Source organism: Chaetodon auriga, chromosome 10 (genome assembly GCF_051107435.1).
Source record: "Chaetodon auriga isolate fChaAug3 chromosome 10, fChaAug3.hap1, whole genome shotgun sequence".
Classification (NCBI taxonomy): Eukaryota; Metazoa; Chordata; class Actinopteri; order Chaetodontiformes; family Chaetodontidae; genus Chaetodon; species Chaetodon auriga.
Window position 1 is genome coordinate 24,658,591 of NC_135083.1, and position 25,232 is coordinate 24,683,822.

Below are 25,232 nucleotides of genomic sequence, written 5' to 3' on the forward strand. Positions count from 1 at the left end.
TAACTGATCGTATGTTTTGTGATCATGTTCTATTTTAATCTTCAAAATAACAAATTATTGCTGTCAGATGAATTTGACGGAGTAGTAGAGTAAGTAAAAAAGTATAGACTAGGCAGCACAAAATGAAAATACTCAACACAAGTACATGTATGCTAAAATCTGAAGGAGTATATTTCTGTTGTTGCTGAGCCCTTGCTGGACAGTAAAATCCTAAGGTCATCCATATATTTTTTACATATGTGCTCACATCTCTGAAACAGCTTGAAATGTGAGGGAAACCATCATGGGGGTCAGCAAAGTGATGTCATGAAGAAACGTGATTAAAGTCAGAGCAGAAAAGGATTTGTCACATACTGAAGCAGTTGATTTTTTAAAAAAAAAAAAAAAAAAAAAAAAAAGAGAAAAGAGAGAAATGACAAAATGGTGGCAGTGCAAAAGCAACCAAAGGAGGAAAGAAATGGAGCTGATCAGAATATCTGCATGGATAAGAAGGGCATTGGCATTTAATTGCCATGATTGTTAATTATGCTGTTGAAATACAAGGGAGGTCAGAAAGGATTAAGATAGTGTCAGATGCTGTCAGAAGATTCTTGAATGTTGTGGACATAGCTGGAGAAGATCTAGATGGTACACTGAGGGAGGGATTTGCATCAACTCAGACAACTGGGTCTTTGTTATAGAATGAACAATGTCAGGAATGGGATCACTTTGGGTGGACAACGTGAGTTTTTACTGTGAAGCTGTTACAATCCAGTAGGTGACGGTAATTTATATAGACGCCAACTGCCGTAAAACTCAATGGAAGAAAAAGATGAAGAAGAAAAGCTTGAAATATTTGTCATAGATCTGTAAAATAAACGCTAAGTTTACAGGTCCCAAAGGAAACAACTTGAGTGGAGTTGTTGACGAAGTGCCTGCTGTTTAATGGCAGAGCGTTATCTCTTCCCCGGCCAGCAGAGAGCAGCATATAGTAGAGAAGTAGAGAAGCTAAAAGCAGAAGAAGAAGTGCGGAAGCGTGCACAGCGTAAACAATCCAGTAACCTGAGCTGTGTCACGAATAAAAAGTCTCCCATTTGAAGTGTAAACGGTAATGTTGTTAAAGTAACAGATAGCATGTTAAGAATGGTGTAATGAGTGATATTTTAGATCTACAGGGTTGAATCGAGTATGTGTCAGTGAAGAAAAGTCTGTTCTCTTCTGGTCTGTATTGATTTTCTTTGAAACCGGTTGAACATTTGTTGTCCTTATTTCTGTCAAGCGTCCCTTATGGTCCCCTTTTTTGAGCAAGCTCACGTTTAGCATTGTGTGTGTGTACTTTAACGTGAGAAGCAGCATGACGTTTGTTTTCTGCTGTGTCAGTGTTCGCCGCCATCATGCCTTATCTGGGCAGTGAGGACGCTGTGAGGGAGCTGAGGAGAGCGCTGTCCAACCCCAACGTCCAGTCCGACCAGCTGCGCTACAGGAACACCATCCTCAAAGTCATCAGGTGGGCCACACATAGGCTGTCCTACTGTCCTCCTGACTGTCAGCTGCTGTACCACAACATCTAGTGACGTTGCTTCACTGCAATCTGACTTCATGCTGCACAGTACAGGAGCTTCTCCCTCTTTCTGTGTCTCAGGGCGATGTCACAGGGCGTGGATGTATCAGGCCTGTTCAGTGAGATGGTAAAAGCCTGTGCCACAGTAGACATAGTGCAGAAGAAACTGGTCTATGTCTTCCTGTGTTCCTATGCCACTTTAAACCCTGAGCTGTCCCTGCTCGTCATCAATACGCTGAGGAAAGACTGTCAGGATCCAAACCCCATGGTCCGCAGCCTGGCCCTGAGGAACATGACCAACCTCAGGTGAGGTGCTCCACACATTGAGGTCAGTGTGTGCCGTCACATCAGCCTGCAACTGCTGGAATAACTAGGTTTTTGACTGTGTGTCCCAGGTTAACCAGTCTGGTGGAGTATGTGGAGCAGCCTCTGACTGCAGGACTGAGGGACAGAGCAGCTTGTGTGCGGCGGGTGGCTGTACTCGGCTGGGCCAAACTCCACAATCTTCAACCCAGTTCGGAGATTGGTAGGGCGGATGGATGTCGTTCTTGTTCCTCTTTTTCTTTCCCACTGTCATTCTTTCTGTCTCTCCCTGTGCTTCTGTGGCAGTTTCAGGGTCTGAAACTCACCTGCTTGTTATTTGCATTCAGATTTGTCACACTGAGAGTTACTTTGTTGTGATTCATGTAAACTTGTGGCCTTTATCCGATGCCAACATTTGTATAACGAATTGTTTTGTGAGATGCATGCCTGGGTTTAAAAACAAACCAGACATTTGGACATTTAAACTGTGGACATCTTATTTAAACTCAGGTAAACACTGGACATTTAAACTTGCATTCTGGTGCACTGGACATTTCTGATTTTAATTCTGTTTGCACTGGACATTTGGACATTTTGACTTTTAATTCTTTGCTTGCTGTGCTTTTAGATTATTTATTGCGTGCCTTTTACTTAAAATTTGTGGAATATGCTAGAACTTGTGAATATCCCTTGGGGATGAGTGAAGTACCTATCTATCTATCTATCTATCTATCTATCTATCTATCTATCAGAATGACTGAAACCTTCTGAGGAGATGGACACAAGGGATTGGTTTTGTACTTTAAACTGCTCAAATTCCAAAAGTAATTGGTGGAAAATGTTCAGTATAAGGATCTAATAATAATTATAATAATAATAATAAAATGGAATATATAAGTAGGAAACATCCCTGTTAGGTCAGAGTACAGAGATAGGTATTAGCATCTAGTGATTAGGTCATAGCCCTTTAATAGGCTCATTTATAGTTTAGTTTCTAGTTTAGTTTGATATTATTATGATATATTGTTGTATAAACTGGTGAAATCTAGAAATCTGAGCTTATGCTGAACTCTGTGACCTGTCGCCTCAGATACGATGACCTCTAATGACATGAAGATGTTTCAGAAGTTACATAGTAGTTGTAGCCGTTAGCTGAGAGACTCTTTCACATAGAACAGATGTGCCTCCTTTAATAGGGGGAACATGAACTCAGTTGTTCTGGAGCTTAAGGATATTGTGCATTGTTTTGTTTAACAAAACACACATGAAGTTTTAGAGTTTCATAGTAACCACTCAAAAGATGGAAACATATTATCTCAAACAGAAGCATGAAATGTCTTTTTTTTTCCAGACATCAAATACTGTTATTAAAGAAAGGTGCAAAAGAGTGTTGTGCTTTAAAAGAGCACGTAAAGAACGGGTGTGCCAGCCGCTGTGTCCAGATTCTGAGAAGAACAACGTTATCTTCACCCCACCTCTACAAGCAGTTGATGTGTACATGTCTAAACACGTGTTCATGCTCTGTACATGCATCCACATCACGGCCGCTAACCTGTTGTGTGTGATTCCTCCAGATGCTGCAGTGGTGAACGAGCTGTATGGCCTGCTGAGGGACCCAGACCCCGTGGTGATGGTGAACTGCCTCCGAGCTCTGGAGGATATCCTGAAGGAGGAGGGAGGAGTCGCGATTAACAAACCTATCACCCATCACCTGCTCAATAGGTTAGCTCAGAGTTGGAACATCAGGGAGCCGTGTCACTAAAAGACAACTGTCCAAAAAAAAGATGTGCGTTTGGCTGAGAGTTAGGGTTTTGATAAATATTTAAAGATAATATTGACGAGGGACTAGAGGATGAAATGACTTCTAAATACTGGATCTGAGTGGTCACCCTTTATATTTTCATTGGAACAGAATGCCTTTTTCTTCCTTGTGTTTTTGTATTCATTCCACATCTAGCAAGAGCCTTAATCTGCAGGACTGACCTTGTCTCTGTTTGTGACCATCAGCCATTTCCAGTATGTACAGACAGTTAATCAAATCAGCAAAGCGAAATTGCTTCCCAGTAGCTTCTTGATAGATTTCTCTCTAAGCAAATTTTACCAGGAAAGAATAACAGGAAGGGAGAGCTTTGTAGATGCTGCACATCAAATCACTCCATTTCAAACTGCAGGCTTTACATTTCTGGGACGTTTCCTTCACTTCAGTAGCATACACTCCATCCATGTTGTGAGGTTCAAGTCTACAAGTCTCTGTGTCTGTCATCCCAGGTTGAAGGAGTGTGATGTTTGGGGTCAGTGTGAGGTGTTGAAGATCCTCCAGCGCTACCAGCCTCAGTCGGAGGACGAGCTCTTTGACATCCTGTCCCTGCTGGATGCCTCCTTGGTCAGCCCTCACCCGCTTGTCATGGCTGCCACTCTTAGCCTCTTCCTCAGCCTCTGCTCTGGCCTGCCTGCTGTCAGTCTGGCGGCCCTGGAGCGAGTGCGTGGTCCCCTGCTGGCTGCCTGTGGGAGTGTGTCCAGAGAGATGAGGTTCACTGCCCTCTGCCACATACAGGTCGGTGTGAATGATTGTATCGTAATATTTGACTCTTTTAGTTGTTTTATTCTTTGTTTAAGTGATATTTTATCCTGTCAGCCTTGACTAGCCTGTATAAAGCAAGATTCTATTTGTGTAGCAGATTTCATCTACAAGCGATAACTCACACAACATATATAATTACTACTATTACTACTATACTAATACAGGTTTTATTGTATTTTATACTTGTACTTTACACAACAATAATGCAAGGTTATGGTGCTGAAGAAGAAGAAGCAGAAGAAAGGGAAAACCAAATGCATTCAAAAAGAATTAAAGAATTTAAAAAAGAATAAATAATGTGTATAGCCATATATATAGGAAGACTTTTCCAGAAACTAACTCTAACTAACTAACACATTAGCCTCAGTTCCTCAGAAATCAGTCAGGAGGGCTCAGAACTTCTGAGCCCTTTTAAGTCGGCAATCTATATCTATTATTGATTCATCTGCGGTTTCCTTGTTGCCGGAAAGAATTACAGTATATTGCAGTATCGTATTGATTGTCATTACATTGTTTCATTGTTGCTGTGTCTTATGATTTCTCTTTTGATGAACAATAGTAAAATCTGACATACAACCCAGCTTCTAAAAAAGCTGGGATGCGATATAAACTGTAACCACAACAGAATGTGATAACTAACTAATCTGTTCTGACATATACTCAACTGAAAACAGCACAAAGACAATATATTTAATGTTTGACCTCATCAGCTTCACCGATTTTTGTAAATATACAATTATTCTGAATTTGATGTTTCAAACAAGTTGGGACAGGAGCAGCTAAAGACTGGGAAAGATGTGGAATGCTCCAAAAACGCCTGTTTGGAACATTCCACTGGTAAACAGGTTGATTGTAACAGGTGATAGTATCATGATTGAGTATGAAAGGGGCATCCTGGAAAGACTCAGTCGTTCATAAGCAAGGATGGAGAGAGGTTCACCACTTTGTGAACACATGATTGGATAAAGGGCATTATTACATGAGTACAAGTGTCCCAAGTTTTTCAGAATCAGGGTATAAAAATTTTTATTTTCATTTCTTGTGGATGTAGAATTTGGATTAAGTGTGTATGAGATATAGAAACTGAAGAGATATTCAAAGACCCAAAACATGATTGAAAGATATCTTGTTTGTCTGACAGATGACATTGTTTGCATGAGAAAGCCTCATTTTCCGCATCACTGCTCACGTTCGTTGATTAGTTTCTCTGTTAGTGGATATCTCTTGTCAGATGTTTGCTTGGATACAGTTTGAGATATGACATTGCGTCTTTGTCTTGCAGTTGCTGTTGCGTTCTGTCCCTGGACTAATGGGAGCCCACTACAAACGGTTCTTCTGTGGCTATGCTGAGCCAGCTTACATCAAGCAAAGGAAGATGCAGGTGATGCCTGTTCGACTCAGTGTTGCATTTCAGACCTGTCTGACTTAGCTTTCTATTACTTCATTTTCTTCTTCTTTGTTTTGTCAAGCTGCTTCCTCTCTCACTGCAGCTATGGTGCAGTTTGCTGTTTTTTGTAAATAGAGTTGTGTTGTCCAACTGAAACCAGTGATGCCATAGACTTCCTTCTTTACCAGACTGTACATAACTGTGTACTCCCATTTAAAATGCAACAAAAAACGTATCAATCATTCTTTTTTTGACACCTTCATACTTAGTTTAGACGATGCTGATCAGCGAGGCAGCTGGTTGTTCTTATTGTTGCTGTGCAGAATCCAGTGGAGGTTCCAGCCAGCAGAGGACACTGAGTCTTTGACTTTGTGGTTGCCTGTTATGTTAAACTTCTTTTAAAACCTGCCACCTTTTCAGGGCTTTGCTTCTTCAGTCCAATCAGTTCAAATGATGACGTCATACTTTTGCATCCATTTCGGCTGATTTCTTTTCATTTTTAACAAATGAAAAACAAGGCAACATTGCTGGGTTTAACATGAGGTTGAAGACTGTACTGATGCCGCCTTTTTTGCCGCCTGTTTCCTCTGTCTCCAGTCTTTATGCTAAGCTAGGCTAATCACTGTGTGGCTCCAGCCCAGTTCCATATAGACATGAGAGTGGTATCAGTCTTCTCATCTAACTCTGTCCACTGTAAAAAAGTGAATTCTCAAAAATGGTGAACTATAACTTATTAGAGCCATTATTTTCAACACATTTGGAAGCAAAACTTGCCTTTACCTTGCCTTTTAATCTGAAAGAAAGGCAGGCTTGTTTGGCTCTCAGTTAATGTGCTAACAAAATAGCGATAACAGCTTCATAACAGATTCATTGCATACTGTGACGCAGGTTCAAGAACTTAAAGGGTTCAGAAAGTGTATAACAGTAGAGCGTTTGGAGCTTGACCTATTTTAGAGGTTAAAAATCAGGATATCGCGTCAACCACTGTGGTTTACTAACTACCCAGTATCAGCAGTAGCAGTCAGATAACATCGATAAAAGTCAAGCTTGTACTGTTGTGTTTGCAGGTGTTGGTGGAGCTGGTGAACGATGAGAATGTGTCAATGTTACTGGATGAGCTGAAAGGATACTGCACTGATGTCAACACTGACACTTCCCAGGCAGCAATCTCAGCTATAGGTAAAGAGACACACACAAACTCCTACTATTATGTGGCAGTATAATGCATGACCATGCACACACACGGTCTTTATTACAGGAAAAACCAAACCACACGAGGCACTTTATCATTTCCTCTTTCCTGTATTGCAATGCAAACATTATACTCATCACCCTCACTGAACAGTTGATAGAGGATGATAATGAAAACATTCAGCACCCTCAGTTTTGACACAAAGCTTGCTATTTTAAATGAAGAACAAGTCATTGTTTTTTAGGACTTTAAAATAGGGCTTTAAAGGCAGGGTGTGGTGTTGGTGTTCTCCATGGTTACGCTCATACTCTCGTTCATATCCCGTGTTATCCTGTGCCGTCTGGGTGCAGGTCGGATTGGACGGAGCTATAGCGACCGCTGTCTAGAGATCCTGACCGGACTGCTTGCACTCAAACAGGAGCACATCACCTCTGGTAAAACCTGTTACTCCACGCATCCACATAGAGTTTTTAACTGTCGTCTCTCATTTTGAAGCTTTTTCCCTATGAGAACAAAGAGCCAGTTCATTCTCTCACAGCCACCTGCACCCGCTGTAGTCTACCTCCACAACAGTTCTAACTCTTGGCTGTTTTTCTCTCTCTCCCCCACCCCCACTCCACAGCGGTGGTGCAGACAATGCGTGACCTGGTGTGGGTATGTCCTCAGTGTAGTGACACTGTGTGTTTAGCTCTTGAGGGCTGCGAGGAGACGCTGCAGGATAGCCAGGTCAGACACTATCTGACACTGCTGCAACACCCACACACTGCCAGGATGTAAATATGTCACTACCAAAACCTTCATGTACTTTAACTTAAGTGACTAATTCCACAATGTAATGTAGTACAATAGAAGGATTTCAGAAAGTTCAAAGGTGTTACTTCTCACCACCACTCCTTTGGTCCCTGGGCCTGTGCTTCATTTCAATGGATTGGATGGATGTATACAATGTATACAATGGATGTATTGTAGTATTTAAGTAGTGTATACGGTTCTCAGTAAACAGTATCTGACTGTTTGTTTAATATGTCCACAACCTGTCAACCCTCCCATATTTGACAGGATTGTCATGTTTTGTATCCTTCTTTCCTGCTGTCCTTCTATTTAAATATTTTCCCATAAAAAGAATAGAAAAAAGAAAAAAAAAGTCACTTATTTTCAAATCTTTCACTATCAGTCTGCGGTAGTGGAAGAAGCATTCAGATCCTTAAGTAAAAGTAGCAATATCTGAATATCAGAATAGTCGGATATAATTAGTCAAGTCCTGCATTAAAATGTTTCTTCAGCGAAAGTGTCCTGATCAGTCAGAGTGACGCCTCAGAGGGTGTTGAGGGCCTTTAAATTGAGTCTGAATCTTTTGCTCATCCCCCTCAACTTCCATTAGGGCAGGCAGGCCTTGCTGTGGTTGCTGGGTGTGTATGGGGAGCGGATCTCCAGTGCCCCCTACACATTGGAGGTGTTCATTGACGGAGTGAGGAGCGAGGCCTCTCTGGGAGTCAAGATGGAGCTTCTGACAACCACAATGAGGCTGTTTTTGTGCCGGCCTGCTGAGACACAAGACATGCTTGGAAGACTTTTGCACTACTGCATAGGTGTGTGGGGGTGGGTGTGGGGGTGGGTGTGGGTGGGTGTGTGTGTGTGTGTGTTAAACAGAGAGGAAGAGACACAGAGATGACAATGTCAACACTCTTTTGTTTTCCAGAGGAGGATACAGACATGTGCATACGTGACCAGGCACTTTTCTACTACCGCTTGTTACATTGTGGGATAGAAGAGACCCGAAAGGTCCTCCATGGTCGGAGGTCAGACCCTTCATTGGGTGTTCTGATTGGCCGCCCCGCTGAGCCCATCAGCCAATGGGCAAACAGCTTTAACACTCTGGAGCCTCTGAGGCAGAGAACCATAGAGACAGAGTCAGCCAGCAGAGGAAGCCCTGAACATGTGACCTTTGACCCCAAGCCAAACTCTGACCTCTCAGACACACTGAACTGTAGCCCGGTTGAGAAGTTTCATTCAGGTGAGTGAAGACATTGAACATTTCAGTCATGTAACTTATACAGTGGCGAGTCCTTCAGTGGAGGTATTGTACAGTAACATTTGTTGAATATTTTTTGTAGCATTCTCATCAAACATTGTTGATCATCTTTCCATGAGACATTCTCAGCCATACAAATCCTCACCCAGTCAAGGACTCTATCAACAGACACTCACCAGAATATTTTCCAGCCATCTGGAATTCTCTGTTCACATTAGAATGCACAATGCTGCCTTTCTCACATGCTGAAGACATGGTCAGATTGTTTGCATAGATTTCCATTGCAAATGGACAAAAGCTACTGGGGCCTGCATACTCATGTTCAGTGTCAGCACCCACAAGGTCTGTTGATTCACACAGCGTGAGTGTAGAGGTCTCAGGATCTGGCCAATTAAGACATGAGGTAATGCAACATTGGAGATGATCAAAATCAGCACAGTGACCAGTTAAAGAGCTGGTTGCTGTTATGGAAGATGAATTTACTGATATCAGTAATTCAGCACAACTGTCTCACATGTTCTGCTATATTTTGACAAATGTGATGCGGATTATGTTGCTCATCTAGCCAACTTTGAGTGTTATTTTTACTTTCAATATTTAATGATAATAACAAACTTCATTTGTATAGCACCTTTCATACAGGAATTGCAGCTCGAAGTGCTTAAGAACAGTGATAAAAAATGAATGCAAAATAAGATGGAGAATAAGACCCACCTCATAAGAATGGTAAAAGTAAGATTGGATAAGGATGAAAATAAAGATGATGCATAACATGAGATGTAAAATAAAACAACAGAATAAAATAATAAAATATAGGTTAAACTAGACTAACTAGAATACATAACATCAAGTAAAATACCTTTGAAAAGAAGTGCAGCAGTCTGTAAGTGCAAGGCAAAGCACCAAAGTTTCAGACCTGTATCAGGAAGTCACAGCTAGTTAAAAGCTAAAGTGAAGAGAGAAGGTTTTATCTTTCTTTTAAAAAATACTCAGTGAGGTACCTCCCTGATATCTGGTTGTGTGTTCCAGAGCTTTGGGGCGTAATGGACAAAGGCTGCATCCCTGATGTCCTTTCAGCTGTTGCTGGAAACCTCCAATAAAGCAGCAGCAGATGATCAGGGAGTTAGTGATGTAGCTTGGTCCTCATCCATTAAGGGCTTGTATACGAGGAGGAGAACGTTAAAATTAATTCTGAATGTTACAGGAAGCCAGTGCAGAGCAGCTACAGTTGTAGCTGCTAATGTGCTCTCTCCTCTTGGTTCTGGTTAATAGTCAAGCTGCAGAGAATAAGCTGAATTCTCTCAGTGTTTTTTTTCTGGAGGCCAGTAAATAGTGCGTTACAGTAATCAAGTCAGCTTGAAATAAAGGCATGAATCAGTTTTTCAGCATCGTTATGGTTTAGAAATGGTCGTACTTTAGCTTTGTTTCTAAGGTGAAAAATGAAGTTTTAGTCACCTCGTTGATGTGATATGGAAGCTTAGATCTGAATCTAGGGAAACACCGAGACTTGTAACCTCAGATTCAATCCAGGGAGTGAGTTTGCCCAGATTATTAAACACCATTTCCCGTTTTGTTTTAAAGCTGACAAGTAGGATTAGCATAATGCCTGAATCAGACTACATGATTTTTTTTGTCTTAAATGATGGTCACTGTTTCAGATCTAACGATCACAGTGCCATAAACTCTTGCTGTGTCTTGGTCGGATGACTGGTAAGACTGCACATATGACCCCGACTAATTACATCACGTCTTATTTCACGATTGCGCACAAGTTCAGATTTCATCAGGGAGGTGGGTGAAGCAACTGTCAGTCAAACTGACAGAAGTGTTATGTGTGATGCTGGCAGTCTTGTATGCCGAAACAAAAGAAAAGAAACAAAAAATGGCTGTGGATGCACGATAACATTCAAAGCAAAGGCAAGAGGCGGTGTAAACTTTAGTCCCTTTGGCCATTATTTATACATCTGCTGGGTAGCATCCCGATAACAATTAGGACAGGTACAACGAGTTTCACATGTAGTAATTTTGTTTCCATAGTTATTTATTCGACAAGGAGCAGGCTTGGCTGTGTTGGCCACATCAAACCGGCTGCTTTAACGTTTGATCTGGATTAATGATAAGCATTTTCCCGCAATTAGGACTGGGGATAATATCATGACTGCATAGTCAGCTGGCTGGCTGGTGAAGTGCTTCCGCTATTTCTACCGCTCAGGAAAATGTCGTGGCATATGTCACACTCGGCCTGTCAAGACAAAAAAAATTCTGACATGCTGGTCTTTTCGTCAGGGTGTCAAGGAGCGTCCCAGATGAAGCATCACAGGTCATTTAGCATGTCACACTACCGGCATGTCACACTACCGACCGAGATGCCCGATTGTTGTTCACAATCGGCCACAACACAAGTAATTCATCTCACCTCGACAAAATTATCTCAAACTTGGGCTAGATTTGTATAGTCTGATCCAGGCATTTCTCTCCCCTCTGAACCCACAGCTGTGCCTTCATCAATCTGTCCTTTAAACTGAGCTAACTCTGTCTGAAGGTAGCAAATCTGCCTACCTGCACCTTTAAAGCTCATTCATTCATCTTCTATACCTGCATATCCCTTTCGGGGTTGCGGGGGGGCTGGAGCCTATCCCAGCTAGCAATGGGCGAGAGGCGGGGTACACCCTGAACCGGTCACCAGCCGATTGCAGGGCAACATAGACAGACAGACAACCATTCACGCTCACACTCACACCTATGGACAATTTAGAGTCACCAATTAACCTAATGAGCATGTTTTTGGTCTGTGGGAGGAACCCATGCATGCACGTGAAGAACATGCAAACTTCACACAGAAAGGCCCTGCCCGACCCGGGGATCGAACCAGCGACCTCCTTGCTGTGAGGCACTACCTGCTGCGCCACCGTGCTGCCACCTTTAAAGCTCACTAATTTAAACATTATATCTCATGTATTTATTTTTTTTAGAACTCCTTTTTTATTGAACACATATAACACAAGAACATAAAACATGGAGATGCCTATGCATGTATGAAAGGTAACCATCTTTCAATAAACCGGTCTGCTTTCAGCTGTAATCTTGCTGTGATTTTCTCCATGATAAAGACCTGTTTTAGCCTGTCTCTCCATTGCGATATGGTAGGAGGCTGCAGCTTCAACCAGGAAACTGTTACCTTTTTCTTTGCTAGTAAGAGCAGAGCTCTCAACAAAGAAATCAAATCCCTGTCTGTCATATTATCAGGGAGTATCCCCAGTAAATAAAGTTCAAGGTCTAAAGCAAAGTTAATACCCAAAATCTGTTTAATCTCTCTTTGAACATTCTTCCAGAACTCCAGGAGTTTTGGGCAGTCCCAGAATATATGTGTGACGTCCCCCACTGATCCACAGCTCCTCCAACATAGATCAGATGTATTACTGTATTTTGAGGCGATAGATGGAATGTTAAAAAAACGCATTTTCACCTTCCAGTGAAATTCCTGCCATGATGGACTATTAGTTAATTTATGCCCTGCTTTAAATGTTTCCTCCCATTGTTCATCCGTTATTATAATTTTTGTTTCCAATTCCCATCTTTCTTTGACATCCATACTGTTTCCATTAGATTCATGTTGTATTGCTTTAGAATTTTTTGATATAACTCCCTTTTTAGTCTCTTCCCCTGTAAATGACCGTCCTCTAATTTGGATGGCGTGTTACAAATATTTTCCCATTCTGTATGTTTCTGAAGGTAATGTGTTGGTTGTAGGAATTTGTAAAAGTCTTGGGCTGGCAGATTGAATTCCCAACTGACTTGTTCAAAGGACTTCATGTTTTGTCCATCAAACACTTGTGCAATGAATATTAATCCCCTGTTTATCCAAATCTTATAACCTGCATCCATCATGGAAGGTAAAAAGCCTACATTTCTTGATATTTTAGTGGCCCTACAAATGTAGCTTGACAGTTTCAGTTCTTTTCAAACTAATGCCTCTATTTTAACATTGTTACCCTGATCCAGTCATTACCAGTCTTGAGCTTCTTCCATGTCTTTTAAGTCAAGAATGGAAGTGATTCCAAATGTGTACGTTGACATGATCTTTGCTCCATTCCCACCCACACGGTATCTGTCTAGTGTTCCACATTATTATGGCCTTAATTTGCGCTGCCCAATAGTAATTTTTTAAATTAGGTAGATTCAACCTCCCCCCTCTCTTTCAGGCAAAGAAGTGTCTTATATTTAATTCTAGCTTTCCTATTTTGCCATATGAATTTTGATATGATTTTGTCTAATATTTTAAAAGTGTTTTACACCGTGTCTCAACTTTTTTCAAATAGGGGTTGTAACTTAAGCAACACAGGTAAAACAATGACGACCGTCTCTTTATTACCAGCAAAATATATTACCGTACAGCCCAGGTTTGGAAATAAGTTAATAGATCAAGGCTACGCCTCTGGCTTGAAAACCGTATTAAGAGAAAACACTCCTAAGAGAAAATACAGAGACATTTTATTTTTAGAGGGGGACAAATCTGCAGAAGCTTTCCCTTTTAATCAATTTGTGGATGTCGTATGTATGCATATTCTTTTGTTTGCTTCTATGTCTCATTTTTCAACTGTTTAAAAGACTTTATGCCTTGTCAAGGTTGATAGATTGTGCCTCAGTGGGAATGGGCATCTTAGTCATTTGTGTTGAACTATTTGTCAATAAATGCATTACTTTCAAAAATAATCTATCACACAGTAATGTGTGCAATAAGTGCAAGTGTCTGAGTACGCTCTGATGCTACTGTAGCTTACTCATCTCTACTGTGATAATACTGAGAGGATCAAAAATATCTGCATGCCATGAGTCTCCATGGATCAAACTTACGTACTAAAAAAACATTTTTTTATGCAGGGTTAAGGACCATTTCTGGGAATGCAGTGCCATTTTTATTCTCAAATCTCTTTGTCTCGTACCCATTCTATCTCCCTCCCACCTCAACCTTATCCTCCCTCTCTGTTCACCTCCTTTGCTCTGTCCACCATTCGGCTTCCTGTTGCTGCATCCTCATTCTCTCCTCTTTTTCTCCTTATCCTTCCACATCCTCTCCAGAAATTGCCAGTCCGTGTACAGATTCCTCTGCTGATGTCCCAGCTTCCAGCGTCATGGTCCCCCTCAGTTTGTCCCTCTCCCCAGCTCTCAGCCCAGAGGAGTTTGAGCAGCTGTGGGTGCAGCATCAGGTTTTGCAAGCTGAGCACGGTAATTAAATGACAATACAACGTCAAGCACTGTGGATTGCAGGGGCAAATGAGTTCACAAAATAGTCTGAACTGAATTGAACAGTACATTGCCACTTAAAACTTGTTAGTGCCGCTCCGTCTAACTACTGAAAACCCTCTGAGTTGTCCTACCCAAGCATGTAGTTGATGCGTGCTTCCAGAATAAAACGCCACAGTTCTTGATCTTCCTTCTGAAGAGTTTACTGGGAGTTTTCTTAACATTACAAAACAAAAATACTGTGCAATAAAATAACGAACAAAATCTCGTGTAAACACGGTCAAAAACTACTGTGCTCTCCAGGTTCCATAGCTGCACTGACTAACCAAAAAGCATATGTGCATCAAGTTACATGTCTCATCCAATAGGAGAGCTGCAGATAGGACTGTTTTAATGTCTCTGAATTCTAATCAGGTCAAATAACACAAATCTTGATTATTTCTCAAGTTGTCTGCAGTACACAAATGGCTCTAACAATACTTCTATTTCATGTCATCTGTCTGACAACAGTTTCTCCGACTTTGCTCCTTGTTTTGTTGTGGCTAGGTGCTGAGAAAATGGAAGAGGAGGATTGTGTGTGCTTGGAAGAATGGGTCCAGAACACTGCAGTACCCCACTGTTCACCACAAAGTCTTCAGGCTGCGATGCAGCTGGTCCATATCCAGACGCTGGCCTTCACGCCACCACACACACTCCCCTGGAGGGTGTACCTGTACACACATACCCAGCATGTGCACCATGGCAATATTTCCCAGAGCACACTCATACTGGGTGAACTGCTGTACACTGGAAATCAGAGAACCGTAATTAAGAAAGGCATGTGTGACAGACAGATGGTGGAGGGCAGTGAGAAGGGGCAGGTCAAAGAGGGACAGGAAATCAGGCCTGACAGCATGTGCAAAAGAGAGTCTGTGAGAAAAGAAGGGGAAGAGGATGAGGGTGTAAAGGTGACTCTAAAGCAGCAACCAAAAGATGACAAAGCTCTGAAGGGAGTTCTCTGCATTCTTACCACATTACTGCACACACTGTCTGCAGAGAGAAATTAAATGCATTACAAACACACATCATTGAACTTACTGCATATCCTTACAGAGGTTCTCACTGTGACTTGTTTGGCTCAAATAGGCCTAGAACAGGTCACCACACAAAGTTGCATCAGATGAAATAACTGATTTGAGAGTGGAGTCTTTACAAGAGTAAAATATGATTTTACAAGACCGCAATCAGTAAAGAAAGAAACTTCCGCTGAGGGCTACAAATCACCACAATTTGATGTTTTTTTCCACAGTCAACTATAATAAGTAGATTTAAGAATTGTTCCAATTAGGTAGGATTTGGCCTGATGGGGGCACTATACTGGACTATACACCAAAATCAAGTCTTTTTTCACCCTTTAGGACTGAAAGAAAATAATGTTTACAGAAAAACACATGGCCTGATGGAAATAAGCACCGTACTCATTCACCAGATGCAGAGCTAGAGCGGGGCCCTGAAACTGAAAGGTATTGCAGATAATGTTTTGCTTTTTGTCTGTGCACCAAGGAGCCATTGTCAGGGACTCCCAGATGCCCAACCTTACCCTTAAAGTAAGATTATATTCCCCAGATTTTGGTGTACATCGGAGGTTATCATAATAATAGCCGGATGAAGGTAGATGCAGACACAAACACATGCACTGATTTAAAAATAAAACGTCTGAATTCCTCCTGCTTGGGTTTATGTCTGTGTGTTGGTGTTAACTTGCTGTGCGGGCACTGGGATGTAATTCGGCAGTGACGACACACCTGGTTGATCAACAACCAGGCGTCACTGACTCATGCCAGTGAAGAGCTGAGTGTCGAGTGATGTGTAGAGTCTAGAAGGACCTTAACGAGGAAGAGGAGACATCGGCTGTTCCATACAGTGCTGTGAGCAGGGGACTCGTTTTTTCCTTTCCATTGATGCCTTATTTGATTTTTAACAACATCAAGGAGTGGAACCCGTAGACTGGAAGGAGCAGCTGCGGTGCTGAAGCGGGCTGGAGGTGAGCGGAAAGCAGCAAACTTTGTGTTGGAGCAGCTCCTTGCGCGCTGCTGCTGCTGCTGCTGCATACTTCGATATCGGCGTTATTAAGCTAAACGTTAACTAGCGGTAACTAGTTAGGAGGTTATTAAACCGAGCTTCAGCTCAACGAAATCACCGCAAGTTAACTTTGGTATTATTACTAAAGTGATGAAAATCCCTTATGTTCTTTTGTAATTTTCCTTATGACTCGCGCAAACACTCAGTAATGACCAGCTATAAGTTGATAACTCTTATTTTATCCACAGTAGCCGTCGTCACATTTTATAGACGGTGCTTGACATTATCTCCAGATTGTTCTTCTGTAACGTTCTAAATGGCGACGCACCGTTTTCGTGTGCTGCCTTTATTATGGGGTTATTTCCTAGTTGCGTTATAGACCCGTAACTTACCTGGAACACGCACTAACATCCCTCTCCTGCGAATTTAGATATGACATTTTTCTTGGTTTGGGAACTTCAAGTAGAAGACATGCCGCTGAAAATGTGTGAAAGGTCCCCAGCTATAATTTGTGCTTGCGCTGGAGGCCAGGGAGGTGACAAAGATCGACAGTATTCTTGAAAAATGTTGAAATGTGACTGAACGGCAGAGGAGGACTGGTCTAACCAGACGAATGAGTTCTGAACAGAGCTGAGGGACAGTATTCCAGTTTCTCACTCACCGTAAACCCCCACCTGTCGTCTTTTAAAAGATATTTTGGTAACTGAACCAGAGGATGAGCAGAGCAGTCTGCACTGTATGAGGGCAGCACACAGCACACTTTGACGTTCTAAACTTTATTTGACTACAGTCATTTCTCAGTTATCCGATTATGTGTTAAAATGAGTAACGTTATTCAGTCACACACAAGAGTTTAGCAATTGTGTAAACCAGTGAACAAAAATTAAAAAAAAGGTAATATAACAAGCTAACAAGAAATAAAACTGGATTATATGCAAAAATCAGCAATTAGGAAAACTGTATATGATAATGACCTAAAAACTTGTGTGATTGTGTAAACTTCCATTTTTTATTTTTATTTATTTATTTATTTATTTTGAAACGCAACATACAATTCCTTCTGCAACTTTCTGAACGAGCTGATGTCTGGAATGAGCGTTACCACTGAGTCAGCTGTGACAGTCACTTAACTAAATAATAATGGCACAATTGATTGACTACAAGTCTTGGTCAGATAAAAATATTTTTAAACTTGTCCTCAGCTAATTACATCAGGTTCATCTTATACTGACAATATCACACTGAAAATGAACTGTCATGTTACAATTGATTTGTCAGGTCGTATATTGTGAATTGAGCATGCTGAATGCATCTGTATTTGGTTTACTGTTATTGACAGAGTGAAATTTAGACAAGAAGAAGAGTAGAGCAGTGCACAATGGCGCTGCATGCAGTTGCTGTAATTGAGAGGCAAGGATTGCTAAAGGAGGAAGCTGAATGAGTGCCTACAGGGGAACAACATAAGAAAAATCTGGAAAGGCCTGAAAATCATCTGCAGGAGGGGTCCAGAATCTGGAGAATGGGAATGGGCAAACAAACTCAATCTGTTTTTCAACAGATTTGATTCTACCCCCGTTCCCTCCCCCACCCAACAGAGCCCAGACTTACTTCTGCTTACCCCCTCCTTCCCTCACGGAGCATTGGACATGTATCACAGTGGACCGAACTGGAGTACAGGGAGATCACAAGCAACTTTGCCAAATGGTGTGAGCTGAACCACCTGTACATAAACACCAGCAAGACAAAAGAGATGATGATAGACTTCCGCAGGAAGGTGCCACAGATCACACCAGTGAACATCCAGGGTTTGGATATCGAGCTTGTGGGTGAGTACAAATACCTGGGTGTTCACCTTAACCACAAACTGGACTGGACAAACAACACAGATGCCCTGTACAAGGAGGGCCAAAGTCTTCTCCATCTGCTGGGAAGACTGAGGTCCTTTGGAGTATGTGGTGGTATCTGCAGTTTTCTATGCAGTGGTCTGCTGGGGCTGTGGAAGCACTGAGAGGGATAGAAAGAGACTGCCCTCTGGACACCATCTTGGAGATGGGTGAGAGGAGGACGCTGGCCAAGCTGACATCAATCATGGACAACCCATCCCATCCCCTGCATGAGACAGTAGGGGCCATAACATAGCACTGTGTTGATGCTGTTCATGTCACAACATCACAAACCTACTGTTTGCACTACTCTGTTATTTATGTCAACACATGCTAATATCATTACATCTGTGCAACATATCCTTTGCAATATTACATATTTTTTACTGTGTAATATATAATTAAAAAATATATAATTATATATTTTTCTACCATGCAAGAGTACAAAAACACTGCATACATCATGTGTATGATACATGATCTCATGTGCAATTCAAAATCTTACTTTGTGAAACTGAGACATCCTTCTCAAAGCAGTATATATACTTTAAAATCCCCTTCTCGCCCCGCCTGGGGCGGTATTGTGCCTCCTTCAAGCTCGGGTCCTCTACCAGAGGCCTGGGAGCTTGGGGGTTCTGCGCAGGATCTTGGCTGTTCCCAGGAGTGCGCTCTTCTGGACAGAGACCTCAGATGTTCTTCCTGGTATCTGCTGGAGCCATTCTCCCAGCTTGGGGGTTACTGCTCCAAGTGCCCCGATCACTACTGGGACCACTTTTGCCTTTATGCCCCACATCTTCTCCAACTCCTCCTTGAGGCCCTGGTATTTCTCCAGCTTTTTGTGCTCTTTCTTCCTGATGTTACTGTCACTTGGGATTGCTACATCCACCACTGTGACTGTCTTCTGTTCTTTGTCTACCACCACTATGTCTAGTTGGTTCGCCATCACCAGTTTTTCTGTCTGGAACTAGAAGTCCCACAGGATCTTGACTTGGTCGTTCTGGATCACCTTTGGAGGGGTCTTCCACCTTGATCCTGGGATTTCCAGCCCGTACTTGGCACGGATGTTCCTGTGTACTATGCTAGCCACCTGGTTATGGTGCTCCATGTATGCCTTCCCTGCCAGCATCTTACACCCCACTGTTATGTGCTGGATTGTCTCAGGGGCATCTTTGCACAGCCTGCACCTGGGGTCTTGTCTGCTGTGGTAGATCCCGGCCTCTATTGACCTTGTGTTCAAGGCTTGCTCTTGTGCTGATTACTGGCAGGGCGTAGGTGTTTATTGCCTGGATCCTGTTCTTGCCACTCGGCTGACTCTTCAGGACCTGCCTCAGAGAACGGCCACATCCAAAAACCTTCCCTCTGAAGGTTCTCTGTATTGCTTCCTCGTGATTGCCATTTGCCAACAATTTTTATATTGTCTAACCTGTTGCTGGCACCTTTAAAACATTCATTCATCACCAGTTGATTAATCATTTACTGCTGTGCTGACTGAGTGTACACAGCAACATAATGGATTGTGTGTGTGTGTGTGTGTGTGTGTGTGTGTGTGTGTGTGCGTGCGTGCGTGCGTGCGTGCGTGCGTGCGTGCGTGTGTGTCTCTATCTCTCCATGCGTGTATATGATAGAAAATGCGACGTCATTCAAAGACGAAGAATATTGTATTGGCAGTGCTGCTTTTCACTGGGGCATTGTACATCAAGAACCAGCTGGACTTCCCAGCTATTGTAAGTACACACAACAAAGAATACTCATCAAGGTTGCATTTCAGCCCTTGAGATGCAACTCAAAGGGTTGCAAAGTAAATGTATGTATTTGTTTTGCAGGGCCAAGGAATGGCATATGAACCATTTCTAAATGAGTCAACTTTGCAAGCAAAGAGGCTGGTTAATAAGGAGTCCTGGGTCGAACAGGGAAATTACCTGCCCCTCCGTGTGTCCTATCAGCTGCTTACTGGAACACCATCTACTCAACAGAGTGAGTGACACATTTAGTCATTTTTGTCATACTAAGGTGAAGGCTGATTTTATGCAAAAGTTATTTACTTGTTGCAGAAACAGATGACTGAAAGAGCTGAAAAGAAGAAATAATTTGTTTCTGAGTGACTGTTACACTTTCTAGTGGTGCAAAGCCTTAAACCATGTCAGTCAGGCCAGGGAAACCAAAAGTAATTAATAAACTCACATTAAACAGTAAATATGTTCAGTTCCTTTTGTTTACTTTTCATGTCCTGAAACCTCTCACCAAATGCCAGAGGGAGTTTTCACATTCAGCAGCTTATTCAGATGTCATAGCAGGCTTTTGTTCTTGCAGAGCAGGAACACGTCCAGTGTTTCCTTTTTTTAGTTGTATTGCCGGAGCTTTAATTTCACTTCAGGTTATTTCACATTTCAAAGCAGATAGCTGAGAAGCTGACTGGAACTTGAGGTTCAGCTCTGAGAGGTTCTTGGTCATGTCCATCATGAAGGCCAAATCTCAAAGACACTTGCTAGTGTGCACTGTACTGCAGTGGTACATGATCCAAGTTTGATATCAGCTGCTTTGTTCTTGAGAATCTGATGGTTTTCACATATTATCCAAATCATGGGAGGTGGCTGGCATCTTGTGGACTTTCGCAGATATAGGTGACTCCTGAGTCTGCGTAAGTGATGCTATTCTGCCAGCCAGCAGAACCTGCAGCATTGGTTTCTCATCAGCCCCTCAGGTGCTGATAATCAGCTGATGACCTTCTTTTGGATCCTTTGTGCACCCCCAATATCCACTTGAGGGTCCCTGCCAGGGTTGACAGGTCCCTGTGGATTGGCTTGGGGTCCATTCTGGTATTGAGACATGGCTTGGTGATGCCAGCCCAAGGGTTAGTGGGACTGTCTCTCAGTCTCATATGGTCATATTGTCCATATCCTCAGCACTAAGGGGATCTTTGACACACCCCAGGGTGCAATAATCAAAATAACAAAATCCTCCCCTAACATTAAGTATATGGAAAATACTCATTTTTTGTGTTTTTTTCTCATTGAAATAAGTATTATGGAAACAAACTGACATTTAAAGGGTTAGAATTGTGAAAATGAATTAATATTTGGTAGTTATGATCAGGTCTGATGCTGGTTCAAATATTTAACTCAGTGAAAGTGGAAAACAATATTAAATATAGAATATTTTTATGGCATTTTCTTTAGACATTTATGTCCAATTTTTTGTATTTTTAGTAACTTATTTTTTCTTGAGGCACAAAAAAGACCCGTTATATCGCCATGACAGTAATTTTATACTATAAAAGACATTTCATTCAAACTCAACAGAAACAACAACAATGTTTCAACAATCACCACCAACTCTGGTATGATCTAATTAACTTAACTGAATCGTAAGAGAAGCGAGAGAGAGGGCAGAGAGGCAGCGAGGTAAAGCAGAATATTTTTGCATCTAACTCTGGAATTATTTTCTCCAGACATTATGACCAGAGAGATTTAAATATGTTGGACTTCAACAGATATTCCTGGTAAAAAAAAAAAAAAAATGTAATTACCAGACAACAGAAACTCTGGTTGTGTGGCTCTTGTCCATCATGCAGTGCATTCAGTGCAGCAGCCCAGGCACATGCAAGAACAGCCATCATGGAGGTGCTGCTTTTTTCCACAATTGTGGTTCCCACAGGCACAAACACACACCCACTTCACCTGAAACATAAACCAGTCCATACTCTGTCAATGCCTCACAGCACAATGGTGCATCACAATCCATTAGTGCTCACAGGTAGCACAGAAGTCGTGCAAAATTCATGATGTTCATTTGGCAGATGCTTTTATTCTAAGGGACTTAAAATAAGTCATTCAGTCTTTATAGGAACAGGTGTCAAAGATTTTAAATGCATCCCTCCCAAACATAAAACTAAGAGTGAGACTCGTGTAACAGTAGTGCTTAGACTTGTTCCCATGTGTCCTTGAACACCTGGAAAACAGTTCATCAATTTTCCAGTCATTGAATACACATTGAAATGAGAGAAGAAGTAAAATGTCCTTGAAAATCTTGTGTTGTCCTGGAAAATTATTCCAGCTTTCTATTTTCCTGTAGCTCAGAGTGAACTACTAGCATATTTATCAGAGCTCTTCAAGAGGGATAACATTGTTATCTGAAAAGCAAAGTTATATTCAGGATAGCATATTAATGTTCAAATGGTAGTTTATGGACCAGAGTATTTTGAATAGGCTGCTCTCAGTCATGTTGTGGTACTGTGAACACACCCCCAAGTCATGTCACATGATAGCTCACGCAGACTGGATGACGGATAATAACTTCAGTGGCCTAAATTCTGAACAGTGTGAGTTACATTATCCTTCAGATGGAAATATTAGACACTGCTGGCTGGTAACTGTGGTAGTTTTTATTAGGTTTTTAGATTAAAGTTGCTTTCTTCACATCTTGTCTTAAATGGCTGAATAATTGCTAATAAATAAACTGCTTAGCATGTTTGGTTCAGTTGCTAAAGTTGACATTCTTGCCATCTTGTTTTGCCTGCAACGGTTTAAGGGTTGTGATTCAACTGTGGTCAGGAGCAGTGGTTTCAAATGTGTGTTGGGCATTGTTGAGAGAGTTGGATGATAATGAACAGGGAGCCAGGGTTGAAACAACGAATGAGAGCCCAACTGAAAGTGAGTCAAACACCATCTTAACACTAGCTAACAATACATTTTTACTTTGTTAGCACTGTCTCTTCTAACACAATGTTCCAGGTAAAATCCAAGGTTAAATGGACCATAAGATGGCATGAAATGTTTAACTTTTGTAGCAGTAACTCACAGTGGGTGTGATTAACCTTGTAAAAGACTCCACTTAATATTACTAGTAAGGGGCCTAAAGTATGGTGTGATAAACTGATAAGAGTCAGTGGCAGTTAATAATCCTAGCAAGCTCAACTGTAACTTTGAATTGTACATTTAAGCATGTAAAGTAGGGCGAAATTATAGGCTACTATTTGTGTTACTGGTGTTCAGGCAGCAATTATGAGATAATTAAAAAAATACAATAACAATATTAAAATAGAGCATTAATCGTGACATTAAACCATCCACTAAGAGGAACGTGTTAGTATATGGCATGATCCCTGTCTTTCATACCAAGTAGATCATCACTGGAAAGGTTCCAGGTAAATGGTATGTCTACAAAAAAGTGAGAACACGACACCAAACCCTGATAGAATTTTTTGGTAAGTTGTAGAATGCTAAGATTGATGGTTTTGAATGTTATAAAAACCCCAGGCATTTCACTTTTCCTCCTTGACATGTTACAGGATATTTATCAATTGGATTATCATCGGTGAAGAGGGCGAAGGGCACCTACCTAATCTCCACTTTGCAGTCCCTCTTCACCCAATCTTCTCCTGAAGAGCGCTCCTCCATGGTGGTGGTAGTGCTCCTAGCAGATTTTGATATCAGTTGGAGAGTCTCAACAGTGAGGGAGATCAACAATGCATTTGCCTCTGAGCTGGAACAAGGCCAGCTGCTGGTGGTCCACGTTGCTCAGGATTGGTACCCTCCCCTTACAGGTGCAGTGCATGTGTGATCCTACTAGTGCCCAGATTCATTCACATACATGTCTTGAATGTTCAGTTGATACTGTGATCAACTGAACACCACAGGAAATCATTCCTGCCTGTGGCCATCAAACTTTACAACTCCTCCCTCCTCCTTGGACTTTTCACTGCCTGTTAGATCACACATATTATACTGGTATTATCTGATAAATATTTGACCAAATTCAATTTACATAGCACATAGCACTGTATATATACTGTTTATTGTTCAGTATATTTATTTTGTTTTATATTTGTTGTATATTTTGTTTTATATATATATATTCTTAGTATAAATATGTTGTTTTTATATTTTGTTTCTATATATATATATATTTTTTTTCTCTTCTCTTTCATAATTTTATTCTAACTATTCTTGCAAGGAGCACCTGCAACAAAAACAATTTCCCCTCAGGGATCAATAAAGGAATTCTGATTCTGATACTGATTCTGATTCTGATACTGATAGAAGTCTCCCTGGTTCTCATTAAGGCCTAAAGAGGAACTACAACGATGCTCCACAAAGGGTATCATTTCGCTCCAAGCAGAACCTGGATTACTCCTTCCTGATCCACTACAGTACTGGTCTTAGCCAATACTACCTCCAGCTGGAGGATGATGTCTCCTCTGCAAAAAACTTCCTTACCACCATCAAGAGGCGCGTTGAGGAGCAAGAGGCAAAGAAGACAACCTGGGCAATGCTGGAATTCTCAACTCTTGGCTACATCGGGAAACTCTACAAAACAGCGGATCTACCTCTCCTGGCTCGCTTCCTCTTCATCTTCTATCAGGAAATGCCCTGCGACTGGTTGATGTCTCATTTCCGAACGCTGCTGACTCAGAAAGGGTCAATCATCTTCAAACCCTCACTGTTCCAACATGAGGGGAGTTTCTCTTCATTCCAAGGGACATACAACAAGCTAAAGGACAAGTATTTTAATGACGGGCCCTACACCAATCCTTCATCTGAGGTTTACTCTGATATCCCCACCTACAAGAATCACTTCCCCAAACTGGCCTGGGATGCTGGGGAGGAATTCTTCTGGGGACGCTCCCCTGAAAAAGGAAATTATCTGACCGTGGTGTTCGCAGACCCTACAGTAGTGACAGGGATATGTGTAGAAACAGGGTTAGGGGGCAAAGACCTCCTAGACTCAGCTCAGGTGGAGATAGGCCATAATGTGTTTTCTATCAAGGAAGAGGAGAAGAGTTGCAAAGAGTTCCAGTCAGTGGGGATGTTAGAGAATGGGAGGTTTGAGATGCAAGAGATAGACCAAAAGTATAGCTCTGCTTCTTCCTGTTTGAGGATCCTAGTCACAGCTGGGCAGAGTGATTGGGTAATCATTAAGAAAATCAGGATCTCAACAAAACCGATTATACCTCCGCATCAAGCATAGGAGTGAAACTTTTCTTCCTGCCAGATAAATAATTTATCTTGGT

General features: G+C 41.7%; 2 protein-coding genes across 5 annotated transcripts; both read left to right on the forward strand.

Annotated features, from left to right (window-relative positions):
* The first annotated feature begins 995 nt into the window (after positions 1–995).
* Positions 996–15,996, forward strand: ap4b1 (adaptor related protein complex 4 subunit beta 1). 3 transcript variants are annotated; one of them, XM_076741939.1, is made up of 14 exons: positions 996–1,087; positions 1,360–1,486; positions 1,622–1,846; positions 1,936–2,066; positions 3,418–3,565; positions 4,112–4,397; positions 5,707–5,805; positions 6,879–6,990; positions 7,354–7,437; positions 7,626–7,729; positions 8,385–8,592; positions 8,703–9,017; positions 14,115–14,261; positions 14,826–15,988. In XM_076741939.1, exons 2-14 carry the CDS (start codon positions 1,374–1,376, stop codon positions 15,323–15,325), a joined length of 2,472 nt encoding a protein of 823 aa, XP_076598054.1. In that variant the 5' UTR covers positions 996–1,087; positions 1,360–1,373; the 3' UTR covers positions 15,326–15,988. The 3 variants fall into 3 exon arrangements, with proteins under 3 accessions (XP_076598054.1, XP_076598058.1, XP_076598055.1); XM_076741940.1 differs by having other exon boundaries at positions 1,010–1,200; positions 14,826–15,996; XM_076741943.1 differs by lacking the exon at positions 14,115–14,261 and having other exon boundaries at positions 14,826–15,982.
* A 120-nt stretch (positions 15,997–16,116) lies between these two features.
* Positions 16,117–25,189, forward strand: LOC143326423 (alpha-1,3-mannosyl-glycoprotein 4-beta-N-acetylglucosaminyltransferase C-like). 2 transcript variants are annotated; one of them, XM_076739925.1, is made up of 5 exons: positions 16,117–16,302; positions 19,849–19,947; positions 20,047–20,197; positions 23,511–23,765; positions 24,285–25,189. In XM_076739925.1, exons 2-5 carry the CDS (start codon positions 19,852–19,854, stop codon positions 25,187–25,189), a joined length of 1,407 nt encoding a protein of 468 aa, XP_076596040.1. In that variant the 5' UTR covers positions 16,117–16,302; positions 19,849–19,851. The 2 variants fall into 2 exon arrangements, with proteins under 2 accessions (XP_076596040.1, XP_076596041.1); XM_076739926.1 differs by lacking the exon at positions 16,117–16,302 and having other exon boundaries at positions 19,827–19,947.
* The last annotated feature ends 43 nt before the right edge of the window (positions 25,190–25,232 follow it).